General features: G+C 35.2%; 1 protein-coding gene across 1 annotated transcript; it reads right to left on the bottom strand.

Annotated features, from left to right (window-relative positions):
• Positions 1 to 12,714: 12,714 nt before the first annotated feature.
• Positions 12,715 to 13,944, bottom strand: LOC130993575 (uncharacterized). Its single transcript, XM_057918503.1, has 2 exons — positions 13,630 to 13,944; positions 12,715 to 13,405 (listed from the first exon to the last, which is right to left on the bottom strand). The coding sequence occupies exons 1-2, from the start codon at positions 13,790 to 13,792 to the stop codon at positions 12,918 to 12,920; spliced, it is 651 nt and encodes a 216-aa protein (XP_057774486.1). The 5' UTR covers positions 13,793 to 13,944; the 3' UTR covers positions 12,715 to 12,917.
• Between the last annotated feature and the right edge of the window lie 508 nt (positions 13,945 to 14,452).

The raw sequence follows: 14,452 nt of genomic DNA on the forward strand, positions 1-14,452 counted from the left end.
CAACTTTAACGTGTATCAAGTTTACTTGACATTAAAATAATTTATTTTTACACACGTCAAGTCACATTTAAATTGCGATGCAGTGATTCTACTATATTTCTATGTGCAAAATTTTTTGTCTAATGGTAAATTTGCATAACTTCATGTAATTTGAGTATTATTTTGTCAAAGTTAATATTTTAGATATAATTTTAAAAATAATGATAATTAATTTGAGACATATTTAACTATTTAAGCTACTATTGATTATTACTCCTTAAACATTTTACACGCCTAAACACGAGCCAAAATGGCGGCTCACCAAAAAGTAAAAAGAAGAAAGAACAATATTTAGTAATGTGAACAGTTATTTCATTTCCCATACAGACGCACTTAGTCCAATTTAATACTCCCTCCGTCCACGAAATGAGTACCCATATTTCCTTTTTCGTCCGTCCACGAAATGAGTACCCATTTCCCTTTTTGGCAAGTGTACCCCACACATCTCTTTAATTAATACACTCAAAAAGTGGGACCCTTAAACTATTCACACTACACTCCATACATTTCTTAAAACCCGTGCCGTCCACAAATGGGTACTCATTTCGTGGACGGAGGGAGTATCATGCATGTGGTAAATGTGTTATGTACACTTTTAGGTTCAAATTATGATAATGTGGAAAATTCGAAGTTACGTGAAAATTATGTGGATATTCTAAAATCACTTGAAATATTTCTAATAAAATATAATAATTCTCTTATCATACTAATCCTAATCTCGCACCGTTTTTTTTTTTCTCTCGCAAAATATTTTTGACAACACGAATTTTTCTAATTACGCACAGATAGAGAAGGAGAATTTGAGTTGTATATATACATTCCTCAACAAGGATGATCCAGGGGCGGACGCAGATGGGTGCAAGGGGGTACAGCTGTACCCCCAAAAAAAAATTTTTTTTCTTAGTATATATACATAGTATAATATATTTAGATACAAAGGTTGGAGTGTTCCCTAAGCAACTTACAAGTTACACGCCTACAGACACCAAACACCAAATTAACATATTTTAACTCCCTTTCTCTAATCCCCATACCCCCAAAAAAATCCTAGCTCCGCCAAATTAACAAATTAACATAGTATAATCAATCCTTTACCTCAATTCTTAATTAAATAAAAAAATTGAACGTACACATTTTGTATTTGGAATGCAGAGTTATTACTAATTATATTTGTATTTTAGTAAAAAAAATGTCTAAAATATATTGAAGGCCTAAAAAAAATTTCTCGGGGGCTACCGCCCCCGAACCCCCGTAAAAGTTCAACCCCCTTAAAAAAATCCTAGCTCCGTCAATGTTTATAAGATTATTTTTTGCACCCCCAGTTTTTTAATCATGGATCCGCCACTGGGATGATCGCCATGTACTTTATAAATTATTCGTTGAATTATCACGAGCATTGAAAAATATTTTTTTACTAAAGAAAATAAAATTGTTTATGCGAGGTTATGGTTCACAAGAAAGGAGAATTATTATATTTGTTTGCATTTTGGGAAAACATCAAATGAACTTAGAAGTTTCACATAATTTTTATATCAACTCCGGGCATTCTATATCGTCATAATTGAAATAATTTTTTGGATTTATGAAATTTCAGACAATTTTTACAAATAACTTCATAATTCTTTTTTGTATACATTGGGTGCGTTCTTTTTTGTTGTAAATTTATCATGGGGAAATGAAGGATAAACAAAATTTCACCCTTTAAATTCTTTATTTCTTTTCTCACATATCCTACTTGATCCTTACTCATTTCTCATTTATACTACAAAGGAGGGATAATATTATCACACCATTTTAAATATGAAATAGAACACCATTATCACACCTTGGGTCCTTAAATAAAACACACGCACACAGCATTGTGCCTTTAGCCTTTCCGAAAGGCCTGTAACATAGAATATGTGGTATATGTTTTGTGTGGGTCACCTTATATGCATCTCCAGCCAAATATATTTTAAACATGGAGTACATTTTTGGAGAATGTGTAGAAAATTGATGTTTCTTCAAAATAAGAATATTATAATTATATATCCTTCTTCCTTTCTTCTCCTCTTTCTAAATATTTGCTTTTGTTCGGATGTGTGGGCTTCAGGGTATAACATGTTTGACGGGTTTCGTTAAACTAGTCATACCTTGTGCCTGCCATAAATTTTTTTTTGAGAAAAGAAGAAGATATCATTCCAAAAAATCAGAACGAGCAATATCTAGGAGCCAGAGTGGGAAACCCGACTTCCAGATCATTACATCAGACACAACAAAAGCGAAACGAGCTAGCTCATGGGCAGCTCTGTTTGCTTCACGTCTAGCGTGAAAAAACTCAAGTACAACTTTTTCTCTCGCCTGTTGGAACGCCTCCCACAGTTCGTCACAGAGGGAGTCGGAGCCCCGATTCTCTTCCTGAAGCACGTGAATAGCAAGGAGCGAGTCCGTGTAAAGAACGACCGGGCCAAAATCATTCCTAATGCAAAAACCAACAGCAAGCATGATTGCGTGCAGCTCTCCTAGAAGCACCGTGGGGGAGTGACTGATGCGTTGGCAGGCTGCTGCCACAATCGCGCCCCCAGAATCACGCAGAATAAATCCAGCTCCCAGACGCTGCCCCCCTTCTTCGAATGCCACATCCACATCGAGTCTAAGAACTTCCGGCGGTGGTGGGAACCAGTTTCGCGCTCCCTCAAGTGGAAGGGCTCGGTCCGTAATAAAGGTGTTGGCTCTTGCTTTCTTGAATTCCTGAAGCCAAAGCTGGCATTCCTCGAACTCAACAGGTACTCTCTCTTTTGTTGGATTGTGCCTGAAGTCGCAAAAGCATTTCCACACAAACCACAACTGAAAAAACCATAACTCAAGACCTTCATCTCCAAAAACATCATCCACTACTCTGCTCAAATCCCTAAAGGCAAGATGTATCGACGGGCCAATAGCCTCCCAAAAAAAAGACCTTTTCCAAGCATCTCGAACCCATTCACAAGTGATCAGGCAATGCACAATCGTTCCCCAATCTTTTTTACACCACGAGCAAATACCTGAAACCGGGATATGACGCTTGGCGAGGGTGTCATCGACCGCGATCAGATTGTTGAGGATTCTCCAGCTGAAATGTTTAACTTTGGGTGGGACGTTCATTCCCCAAACTTTCTTCCACCACGAATCATCAAAATCTGAGGATACATTCTCTGGCATTGAGTAGTAATCAGTGGCACACAGGTACCCCGATTTCACTGAGTAACGTCCCTTCTCTTCGAAACCCCAAAAAATACAATCTGGTCTCGGTTCTTTCGGGATATCAATCGAGCATATGGCATGCACCACAAACCTGGGGAAGACCTCTGAAAGTTTATCCTTGTCCCATCGTTTATCCGCTGTAATAAAATCAGCAACTTTTCTCTGCTGGTCGTCCATTTCATTAGGTTGCATTCGCCATCGATCTCTACCCGGAATCCAGCGATCCTTTAAGACATTTATGCTTTTACCATCGTCGACCTTCCAGCGCTTCCCACGCTCGATAAGGTCTCTCCCCCAACACAAGGATCGCCATGTGAAAGAGCTGTTAGGGGATACTTTCACCTCCATTAAGTCTCATTTCTTGAAATATCGCTGCCTGAGTACTCTTCCCAGGAGAGTATCCGGGTTCTTGAGTAATCTCCACACTTGCTTAGCAAGGAGAGCCTGGTTAAAAGCACACAATTTTCGAAAACCCACACCACCTTTGTTTTTCGGTTTGCACAACCGATCCCATGAAGCCCAATGTAAGTTTTTTCCGTTGTCATTTGTTCCCCACCAGAAGTCGCAGCACGCTTTTTCAATATCTGAGCAGATCCCCACCGGAATTCTAAAACACGCCATTGCATACGTCGGAATAGCTTGCAACACGGATTTGATGAGTACCTCTTTACCCCCTGCTGAGAAAAACTTGTTGTCCCATCCGTGGATTTTCTTAACAACCCTATCTCGGATGTATTCAAAGTGTATCTTTTTCTGCTTGAGAATCACCGTGGGGAGGCCGAGATACATGGCGTGACCCTGAGTTTCCCGGATACCCAGCTTGTTCGTCACAGCATCAATGTCACTTTGCTTAGTGTTTGGGCTGTAAGAGATGGATGATTTTTCAAAATTGATCACTTGTCCTGACGCCATCTCATAAAGTTGAATTATCTCTTTGAAACTCCGGGCCACTTCTTCCTTTGCCTTGAAGAAAATGAGACTATCGTCAGCGAAGAAGAGGTTCGTGATCGTCGGGCTGTGGCGTGCCAAGGTGATGCCGCAGAAGAGGCCTTGATTCTCATAGCTTCGCAATAAAGACGAGAAGCCCTGTGCGCATATAACAAACAGGAAAGGTGAAAGGGGACATCCTTGACGGATACCTCGTGTGGGGGTGAGAGATCCGTAAACCTTTGAGTTAACCACAAAGGAGAACTCCACGGTGGATATGCACTGCATCACGAGATCAATCAAGTGAAGAGGGAAACGGAGCACTGACATCATATCCCTGAGGAAGCGCCATTCAACTCTGTCGTAAGCTTTGCTCATGTCAATTTTTGCCGCTGCAAAGCCATCGGATCCACACTTTTTGTTTCGGAGCCAGTGCATGCATTCATATCCAAGTAAAATGTTATCCGAGATAAGTCGACCCGGGATGAAGGCACTTTGCGACTCATCAATCACAAGATGGAGGTGAGCTCTCAAACGATTCGCCAAGACTTTCGCTACCATTTTATAGGTGGTGTTGCAGAGGCTGATCGGGCGGAAGTCTTTCACTATGAAATTAAATTGATCGAAAATTCAACTTTGGACTATTCATATTTTATCTTGTGAACTCTGTAATAATTCCAATGTACATGTTAGAAATCTCTCAAAGTCAAAACTTAGTTTAATAATAGTATAAAATTAATACTATTCCAAAGAACGATTGAAATTGGAAAGAGTAATACGTACGAAAATAGTGGTGCATGGTAAGTATAAAAATAAATTAAATATAAAATGGAGAATGATGATAATAATAATAATTCACACATCAGTACTTCTTTAAATGTGAGATTTGCTTCTTACAAAACGACGGCCCATTTCTTTAAGAAATCTCTATCAAATTCAAGAAAGCAGTGATTATTACTTTTACAAGCGCCCATAAGATTTGTAAGACAAAGTTTCTTTGAAGCGGCCCACTTCCTTTTATGGGCTTCAATCCACTAATCCTGTGCTATAGGTGAATGAATACAAGAGACTAAATTTGAGAGTAGCAAGCCTATTAACAAGTTACAACCCTTTTATCTGTTCATTGGGCTCAAAATATTACTTCATCTGTCTGATAATTGCATACTTTTTTTAGACCCGAGAATTAAGAATGAGATATTTAGAATATAAAATAGGGTTAAGTATAAATTTCACTCCAAGTGTATATGCCCTTATCACGTCTAACACCCTATGGTCGGGGGGTGTCAACTAAGCCCCTGAAGTACTTAATTTTCTCCAATTAACACCGTTAACTATTTTAATTTTTTTAATTTTTTCATTTTGTTGGTGGTGGGACCCACACCTTCTTCTTCACCAAGCTTGCCAAAAAAACGCCGGAAATCTAATCCACCCCTTCATCCCTTCTCCCCCGCATCCATTCCTTCCTCCCTTATTCTCTCTCGGCTCTCTCACTCATCACACACAAATAGACTCGGCACCCCCTCCCCGAAACTCCGCGTCACAGCGGCGACAAGCCGCCGCCGCCTCTCTCTATCTCCTGAGAAGGAGTTACACAACGAATCCTCTCGCGGTGTAGAGAAATCTTCTGCATATGTGGTGCCTAATTGATGGAGAAATCAGCCTTCCTTGGCATTCCACGAGCTTCTTAGTCCAATAATCCTCGACTTTGAATTCACGGCTCAAGATTCTACCGTCAGCGACAGAGCATCTTAATCGAACCACGACGACCCGATGTCGGAGAATTCCTGGCTCTCGGCAAAATTTTGCCTCTCCTGATACTTGGTCTCAAGGTATTTCTTGGTGGTGAGCACCATGCCCGTGGTGGAGGCGAGCACGAAAAGCATGATGGCATTAGGATGAGAGCGAGGATCTCCTAAGGAAGGAGGACGCGGTGGTGGAGGAACGACCGCATCCTGAAGATCTGGATGCAGACGTCCGCGATGATGGTGACGATGAGAATTCTCAATACAGTGACGTTGACGAGACCCTGTGGATCTCTTTCTCAGGAGTTAGAGAGAGGCGGCGGCGGCGGCTTGTCGCCGCTGCGACGCCGGAGTTTCGGGAAGGGGGGTGCGAGTCTATTTGTGTGTGATGACTGAGAGAGTCGAGAGAGAATGAGGGAGGAAGGAGCGGCTGTGGTGGAGAAGGATGAAGGGGTGGATTAGGTTTTCGACGAGTTTTCGGCGAGCTTGGTGAAGAAGAAGGTGTGGATCCCACCACCAACAAAATAAAAAAATTTAAAACATTAAAATAGTTAATAGTGTCAAATGGCCGTTAAGTCAGATGACTTAATTGGAGAAAATTAGGAACTTCAAGGGCTTAACTGACACCCCCGGCCATAAGGTGTCAGACGTGTTAAGGGCCTATACTCTAGGGGTGAAATTGATACTTAACCCTATAAAATAAATAGGGACCACTACTAATTAAGGATGATGTGTAAAGTAAGTTGGACACCGAAATTAAGGAGGGTTAGAGCTCTAATTATTTCTACTTTTAGACTAGTCATTATGAGTGTGATAAATAAAAATAGAAAATGTGTCATTATCAATGGGACGTTGAAAATATAATAAAATATAATTTCTTTAGTTTTCCATTGAAAATATAATACAAATATAATTTCTGTAGTTTTATCCTTATAGTTTGCATTACTTAAGAACTCTTGAAAGATAGTAATTTACATTCCCCAGTCTTAGCTCTACCCTCCCTCATAATAATAATAATAATAATAATAACGAAAAAAAATGCTTATATAATAATAATGGAATGGTTTCAATTATTTTTGTTATTATGATTGAGTTTTGTGCCCTTAATAATCTCTCATTTTTCTCTGTACAGTAATTGAGTTAACTCAAATACATCATCAAGTAGCAACTACAGATTTTCCTTGACATGTAAATATAAATAAATGAGTAAGCATTAGCTCTTTTTTCTTCAAATATTTTGAAAAATCTCAAATTGAAAACAAAATCTAATAGGGATCCGGAGCTTCTAGAGTTGAGAATTATATTCTTACACTTATGGGAAATGAAGAATGAAAACATATATAGTACCTATCTAGTTACTTAAATATTTCATAAATCAAGCAAGTGGCAAGCCCCACAAAATTTCCTAACAAATAAAATCATGTGGTCCATGCTTTTAAGTGGTCCAAGATCAAGCACTTTCAAAGATTGTCACTTGAAAGAAGCAGAAGAAGAAGTTGAATTCAAAATGGGGGCTGCTAGTAATGGATTTTTTTTTTCTTCTATATATTGCTCATTTAAATAATGTTCTATAAACAAGATTAGAGTAATAGAACACAAATCCGCAAGTTTAAATTAAGATATACGAGTTCATTTGAATTTGTTCTAATATGATATGAGGTACCTGATAAAATAAAAATATTTCCTCTGTCTTATATATATTATCTACTATTTTCACCAAAAGATGCATTATTATATGTGCATGTGTTGGTCTAGTGATAAAGTGATCAATATCTAATGCTAAAGGTTTTGGGTTCGAATCCACTCGCACTTAAAATTTCTGTTTATCCAATAAAAAAAAGAAGAAGATGCTTTATCATTTATCAATCCATGTGATATGAAAACTGTTTAGAGGATCTCATTTAATCTTAATTATTCATAATTTGTCAAATGAGTGATTATAATTTAGTAGCCTCATTTCACTTGGAAACAAGAAGCGAAATAGTGTGTTGAAGGATGAGGACGAACTATATTTTCGAAAACGATCATCAAGATCTTTTTCAGGTTTTGGATAATGGATTTTGTTAACACTAAGATATTATATCCAAACTGAAAACACTTTGAGTAAAGAATCAAACATAAAGGAGAGAGTGGGATGAGGTGGGGTGTACTGGATAAACCTTAATGCAGATATTTTATATTTTTTTCTTGTTAAATTTGTGTCGTTACATTTGATTTCACGAACAAATGGAGCATTGATGTCACATATTTTGGCCTTTTTATTCTCCAAGATATCTTATCAAAAGACGTCCTTAATTATCATATCCAGCCTTATTATCAATTCAAACACACTATTATAGGTTTAATGCATTTTCGTATTTTAATTGGTTCAACTCAAGTGGGTGATGTTGAATATTTGTTTTGGTGGCTCTCCAATTGCGAATATTAAATTGGAATTCATCTCACACACTAATACATGCATCTATCCCTCTTCATTAACGTCATGCATAATATATATTCTTTTCCTTTAGCAACGGAGGCTCCATGATAACTACCTCACTATATGTTATTAAGATGAATTAGAGTTTGGGATATCAGAAATTCTTTAATAATTTAATTTCTATTACTTGAACTAATTTCCTAATAATAAGGATAAAATTATTCAAAATTATATAATTTCTCAATCATGAAAAATAAATACCCTTTTATCGCTTTGTAAATCGAGTTTTTCGCATAAGGCTTGTTTAGCGGTGGCTACTCATCCGCTATAGATATAACTTGTGGGTTAGACAAAATATAATTTATACATTCAGAGCACATTCATAACTTGTATGATTGAGTAATTTTATTCTTCCTATTAGGATTCTTTAGATCCAATTCCTTAATAGAATATGAATCAAGCAACTTAGTTCAAATAGTAGATATTATCAAAGAATTTAAAATATCCTAAAGTTCAATTCCATCTTAATATATAATCAATGAATTAATCGACCTTTTTTCACTGTCTAAACTATTCCTCACAAGTAAACTCCCATAAAAGTAACTTTTCAACTCCCCTAGCTAAAAGTAACTTATCAATAATTCAAAAAAATAAAAAAAAGTAACTTATCAGTTAATACTATCATGAAAAGGATCTCATAGAACGAGTTATTTTCTCTTTGAAGCATTACAAAACTTTTTCTTTCATTTTCGAAGGTCTTTTTCGTGATTAATGTGAAAGAGTAGTAGAAATTTTAAATTCTCTAGATGCGCTTTAAGTTCGGAGGTTGTGCTCAATTAAGCCCCGAGTTAAAGAAATTATTTAATCTAGGAGTCTAGCTTTTATTTGCAGAAATATCCATATATTAATTTACATTTACAGTAATATTTTGTTATATATAGCCCCACAAGATGAGAACTTCCAAAATCAATTCCTATGTTTCAATAATTAATCATCAACCTTAAAATTTATTACAACAGTAGTAAATATAACAACCACATCAGCAATTCTTAAGGAGAGCCTAGCTAATAATCAAAGTCTTTGACACCAAAAAATGACAACGATATATTTGAGAGGCAATTTTATTTTTCTTTCCATCCTATTGGATCCACATGGGTGGGACAGGATAACCTTAAGTCCTTTTAACCCACTTTCTCCTTATCCTCAATTTGCACTTTCTTTTTCATTTACTTCATTTTCATCCTTCAATTCATTAAAATTTATTGGGGAAATAGAAAGGTAAACAAAAAAAAAAGTTTCATTAAAGCCATAATAGTAATTGTTAAGTTATCACACAAAAAAAAAAAAAGATTATTAAAACCATACTATTATATCTCAAGGCAATTATCACATATCTATGGGTGAATTCCACTAGAATTTATTATTAGCATTATTATAATCTACCAGATTATTTCAACAAATTCACTAATTGTGTGTATAATGGAAAGTAATGCTAAACAGCCACATTGTGGCTACCCACAATTTACTTAAGTAGAAAATAATTTAATTTATTTAACTTATTTTTTAAAATAAAAATAAGATTTAGTTATTTTATCATATTCTCTACATTATAGTTATTTTTTTGCAATTTTTTGGTAACTTTTTATTTTTATTAAAAAATAAATAAAAATAAAAATAAAAAATACAAAAAAAAATTAAAAAAATAAGTACAATGTAGAGAATATAATAAAATAACTAAATTCTATTTTTATTTAAAAAAATAAATTAAATAAATCAAGATTATCCTTATTATATTAGTGTGTGGGTGGCCACAATGTGGCTGCATAGATTTATTGATATTATTATGGCCATAATCCTTTATACCCAAACATAGTACTAGTAAAGTAATTAATTTGGTGTGAATCAGCAGTCATGATCGAGCACCGAATTTCCTTCCCAGTTTCGATGAGTTGAATTTATTGGTGCATTGCAGTTGCAGTGGCCACGTCCAATATCTCCAATTCAACTCAATTGCAGCATGGCTTTTCTGAAATTATCCAATCAAACTAAGGCTTTTCATTTCTTTCCCAATTTCTGCTGCAACTATTTATTGATATTATATTCAAACAACCAATCATAGCTAGCCATGATTCCCAGTTTCAGTATCATCAATCAATAAAATTGTCGTTTTGCATTGAATTTGAGGACAAAGATGGAGAGGAACTAATATCATGATATGGTGGAGTATTTATTTGAGTAATGTTAAACAGCCACAATGTGGCTGTCCACAATTTACTTAAGTAGAAAATAATTTAATTTATTTAATATATTTTTTAAAATAAAAATAAGATTTAGTCATTTTTATCATATTCTCTACATTATAGTAATTTTTTTGTAATTTTTGGCAACTTTTTTATTTTTATTAAAAAATAAATTAAAAATAAAAAATGCAAAAAAAAATTAAAAAATAAGTACAATATAGAAAATATAATAAAATAACTAAATCCTATTTTTATTTAAAAAAATAAATTAAATAAATCAAGATTATCCTTATTATATTAGTGTATGGGTGGCCACAATGTGGCTGCATAGATTTATTGTTTTTATTTTGGACGAATAAAATCAGATCCGTTCAGTTTAGAGGAAACTCTTTTTAGTACTATTTTCAAGTGATGAAAAAGAAAAACGCAAACAACATCTAAAATTATGGTTAGTTGTCAAAAACTCATCAATTTTAATCCGATTTTTGTTTATATATGTTTTGGTGGATCGTTTAAATAATTACGCCACTTCTCAATATAAAGCAGAAGTAATACATTGGAATTTTTCTGACGAATGCAAAAATGACGCGGCATGATTTTTTTTTTTTTCTAGTTTCTCAATTAAATTACCTAACATATAAAAAGAATATGCCTAAGTCATTTTTTTTTCCATCACTGAAAATATTTAAGCATGTAGATTTTTTTAAAAATAAAAAATTAGTGTCATCAAAATATGAGTTATAGCATGTCTAAAATATAAATTAGATCAGAATTGATTAACTTTTTTATAACCCCTAAAGGTATCTACTGTAGAATAGACAAGGAAGTTTTTTTTTATCTACATGCATCTGCAATACATGGAAAGATAAAGAGTAGTTTTGTGTTAAACCATTTGACATGTTAAGATGTAGATTCAATTATTGTCATCAAAATATCAGCAACATTTCAAATAAATCCCTATATGTTGGACTGTGAATTTTCCTCCGTGGTCGAGGGACATTGTTTTGGATGACATTTCCTTAATAATATTACCTGGTTAATTACTTCTAAAAAAAATCCTCATTGCAATCAAAATTAAAATACCAACAAATTTCAAATACGTATCAATATGCCACCGAATATGCTATGAATGATTTGGATCCGAATGCGAGTATCTTCACTATCTATACCAATAAAATTGCATATACTATGTCATATGATATAGGTTTGTAATAGTAAATGATCAATATGTCTAATATTAGATATGCCACCAAAGATATGCACACGAATATAAATTCAAATCTAAATATTAGTATTATGATAGATTAAAAATCCGTTGTGCGATTTGATACAAATCTTTTTGTTATTCCATCAAGATGCGGAACCTCTCATTAGGCAAATACTACTCCCTCCGTCCACAAAGTATTGCCCCATTTACTGTTCAGCACAAGTTTTAAGAAAGCTGATAAAGTGATTGTGAGTGAAATATAAGAACAATTAACTAAAGTGTTAAAGGTGTTGTGTGGTGGGTTCACTAATAATAGAATATAAAATTGAAATAAATTGTTGTAAGGTGGGTCGTGGCAATTGATGGTAAATAAATGAAAGAAAAAATAGTATAGTAGTACAAAAAGCAGAGTAATGCAATACTTTGTGGACAATGAAAAATGGGTAAATAGAGCAATATTTCGTGGACGGGGGAGTAAAAATTACTTTGTGGACAATGAAAAATGGGTAAATAGGGCAATATTTCGTGTACGGAGGGAGTACAATTTTTTTTATTAAGGAGAGCAAAAAGGAATCTTGAAAGAATACAATTAATGCAAGGTCGTTCAAACGTAGAAAAATTCGTAAGACATAGAATATCTAGGTCAAAATTCATTTAGTAATATATTTATAATTGTTCTGTTAAATATTCTGATATAGAACATCTTTGGATTTCTAATAAGAAATCTGAAACATTATTTTGTGTAGTATATTCTCTTGGCTTAAAAAGAAGAAACCCTTCTACAAAACTGAACAAATAACTAAAAACTTCCAAATTTTTTAAAGGATAATCAAGAAATATAATACTCCATATTGATGATTAATCATAATTAATTATGAAACAAAAGCAATAAGCATCATAATTCATAAGTATGGATCGGAAAGCGAAAATAGGCATAAAATTTCCATAAATTTTGGCACGAAGATCGCCGATCGGGGATCAATAAAAATAGGATCCCCTTCTTGATCATATACTACTACATCCGTATCTATGCATCTGACATCATCATAATTCACATCTACATTTTTTACCATAGCTTTCTACTTCTATATATATAAGAAGATTCCATAAATGATTTCTGGCTATTGCCAGTGGTTGCCGCTGTGGACGAGGCGACCGACGCGGCAACCATTTCCCTGCCCAATTTGATACAGATACACAAACTGATGAGGAACTTTCCCGGTAACTTTCTGGCCAATAATAGGATACGCCGGCGGCTTTGACGAGATCCGTTTGAACGGCCGACCGCCGGAGGACGGGCATCTAGGAGGTATACCGCCGCCGCCGGAGTACAAGCCGAAGGGGGATTTCGGCGTAGACGCGTGGCTGTTGAAGGAGCAGGCGGAGGAGGGAGGCGGAGATACCTTTTTGATGGTTTTGGGGGCGGAAAGGAAGGCTCTGATCTTAAAGGAAGAAGACGGCGCCGCCGCGGCACGATCATATTCCTCGATGAGATTGGCTAGATCCTCATCGGAGGTTATCGATATCAAAGCGTCCAGATCATCCGCGGGCAATTGGCACCTCAAACTCACCGATGATCCACACATCTCTCCCATCTTCACCAACAACTCTATAATTTATAAAGGAAAACTCATAATTAAAATTTCCCCAAATGACATCTAAAATAAAACCTAAATCTGAAACACTTGTGCTAGATGTGCTACACGATCACAATTATAATTACAGCTTCGTGTAAATGTGCAACAGATTTCCCAAACTTCACCAATTATAAGCATATATACGAGCAATATATTAAATAGATGGATGCAACATCAATATGATAAAAGTACTAACCGGAAAAGGAAATAGAGCTATCAACGGAGAGCACGCGGGTTTCCCCGCCGTGATAACGAAGCTTGCCGTCGGAGTGGCGGGGCAGAATCCGGCCGCCGTAGCTACAGAGAAACTTGATGGACTTAGGAGTGAGATTGTGAGAAGGAAGTGAAGATCCACCCATAGTTGTGGTGGATTTCTAGGGGTCCTATTGATTGCTTTTTGGATATGATGATGATAGAGATTAGAGAGAGAATGTAATGAAGAAGAAATAAATAAAGGAGAAGTGGGCAAGCTTATGGAAGGTACCGTCGCACACTTATTTATAGAGTTTTCTGGGTAGACCCGGGAGGATTTCCTATTTTTGATAATATAGTATTTCTAATTTATATCCTGTATAATAGTTTAATTATATATGTATAGTATGACTGAGAGTGTTCTTATATTCATTTTTTTTAAAACTTTTCACATGATAAATATTGATTTAAATTTAATTTGAGATTATTGGAAATTAATAGATAGACAACTTTCTAAAATAGATAATCTACTGCTATTAAGATATATGGTTAATAGGATATTAGAATTTTTTTTTTTAGAATAGGATATTAGAAATTAACTATATATAGATAGAATGATAGATTCTTCGTGTTCGTGGTCGTACGTTATACAACTTTAATTTTGGAAATTGAAAATTGAAAAACTAGTCATTTTCAACGGCAATTGTGAATGTTCTAGCACCCTCTATGTGTAGCAACAGTTTAATTGGCTGAGTGCAATCTCAGCAAACCCTACTTTTTTTTTACGCCCCTAGTATGTTACTTGTTGAGCCATAATTAGAAAAAAA

The sequence above is a fragment of the Salvia miltiorrhiza genome, chromosome 7 (assembly GCF_028751815.1).
Source record: "Salvia miltiorrhiza cultivar Shanhuang (shh) chromosome 7, IMPLAD_Smil_shh, whole genome shotgun sequence".
Classification (NCBI taxonomy): Eukaryota; Viridiplantae; Streptophyta; class Magnoliopsida; order Lamiales; family Lamiaceae; genus Salvia; species Salvia miltiorrhiza.

Coding starts and splice junctions, on each gene's coding strand:
- LOC130993575 (XM_057918503.1), bottom strand. CDS start 13,792: ATGGGTGGATCTTCACTTCCTTCTCACAATCTCACTCCTAAGTCCATC. Junction 13,406..13,629: donor TAGCTCTATTTCCTTTTCCG/GTTAGTACTTTT, acceptor TATAAATTATAG/AGTTGTTGGTGAAGATGGGA.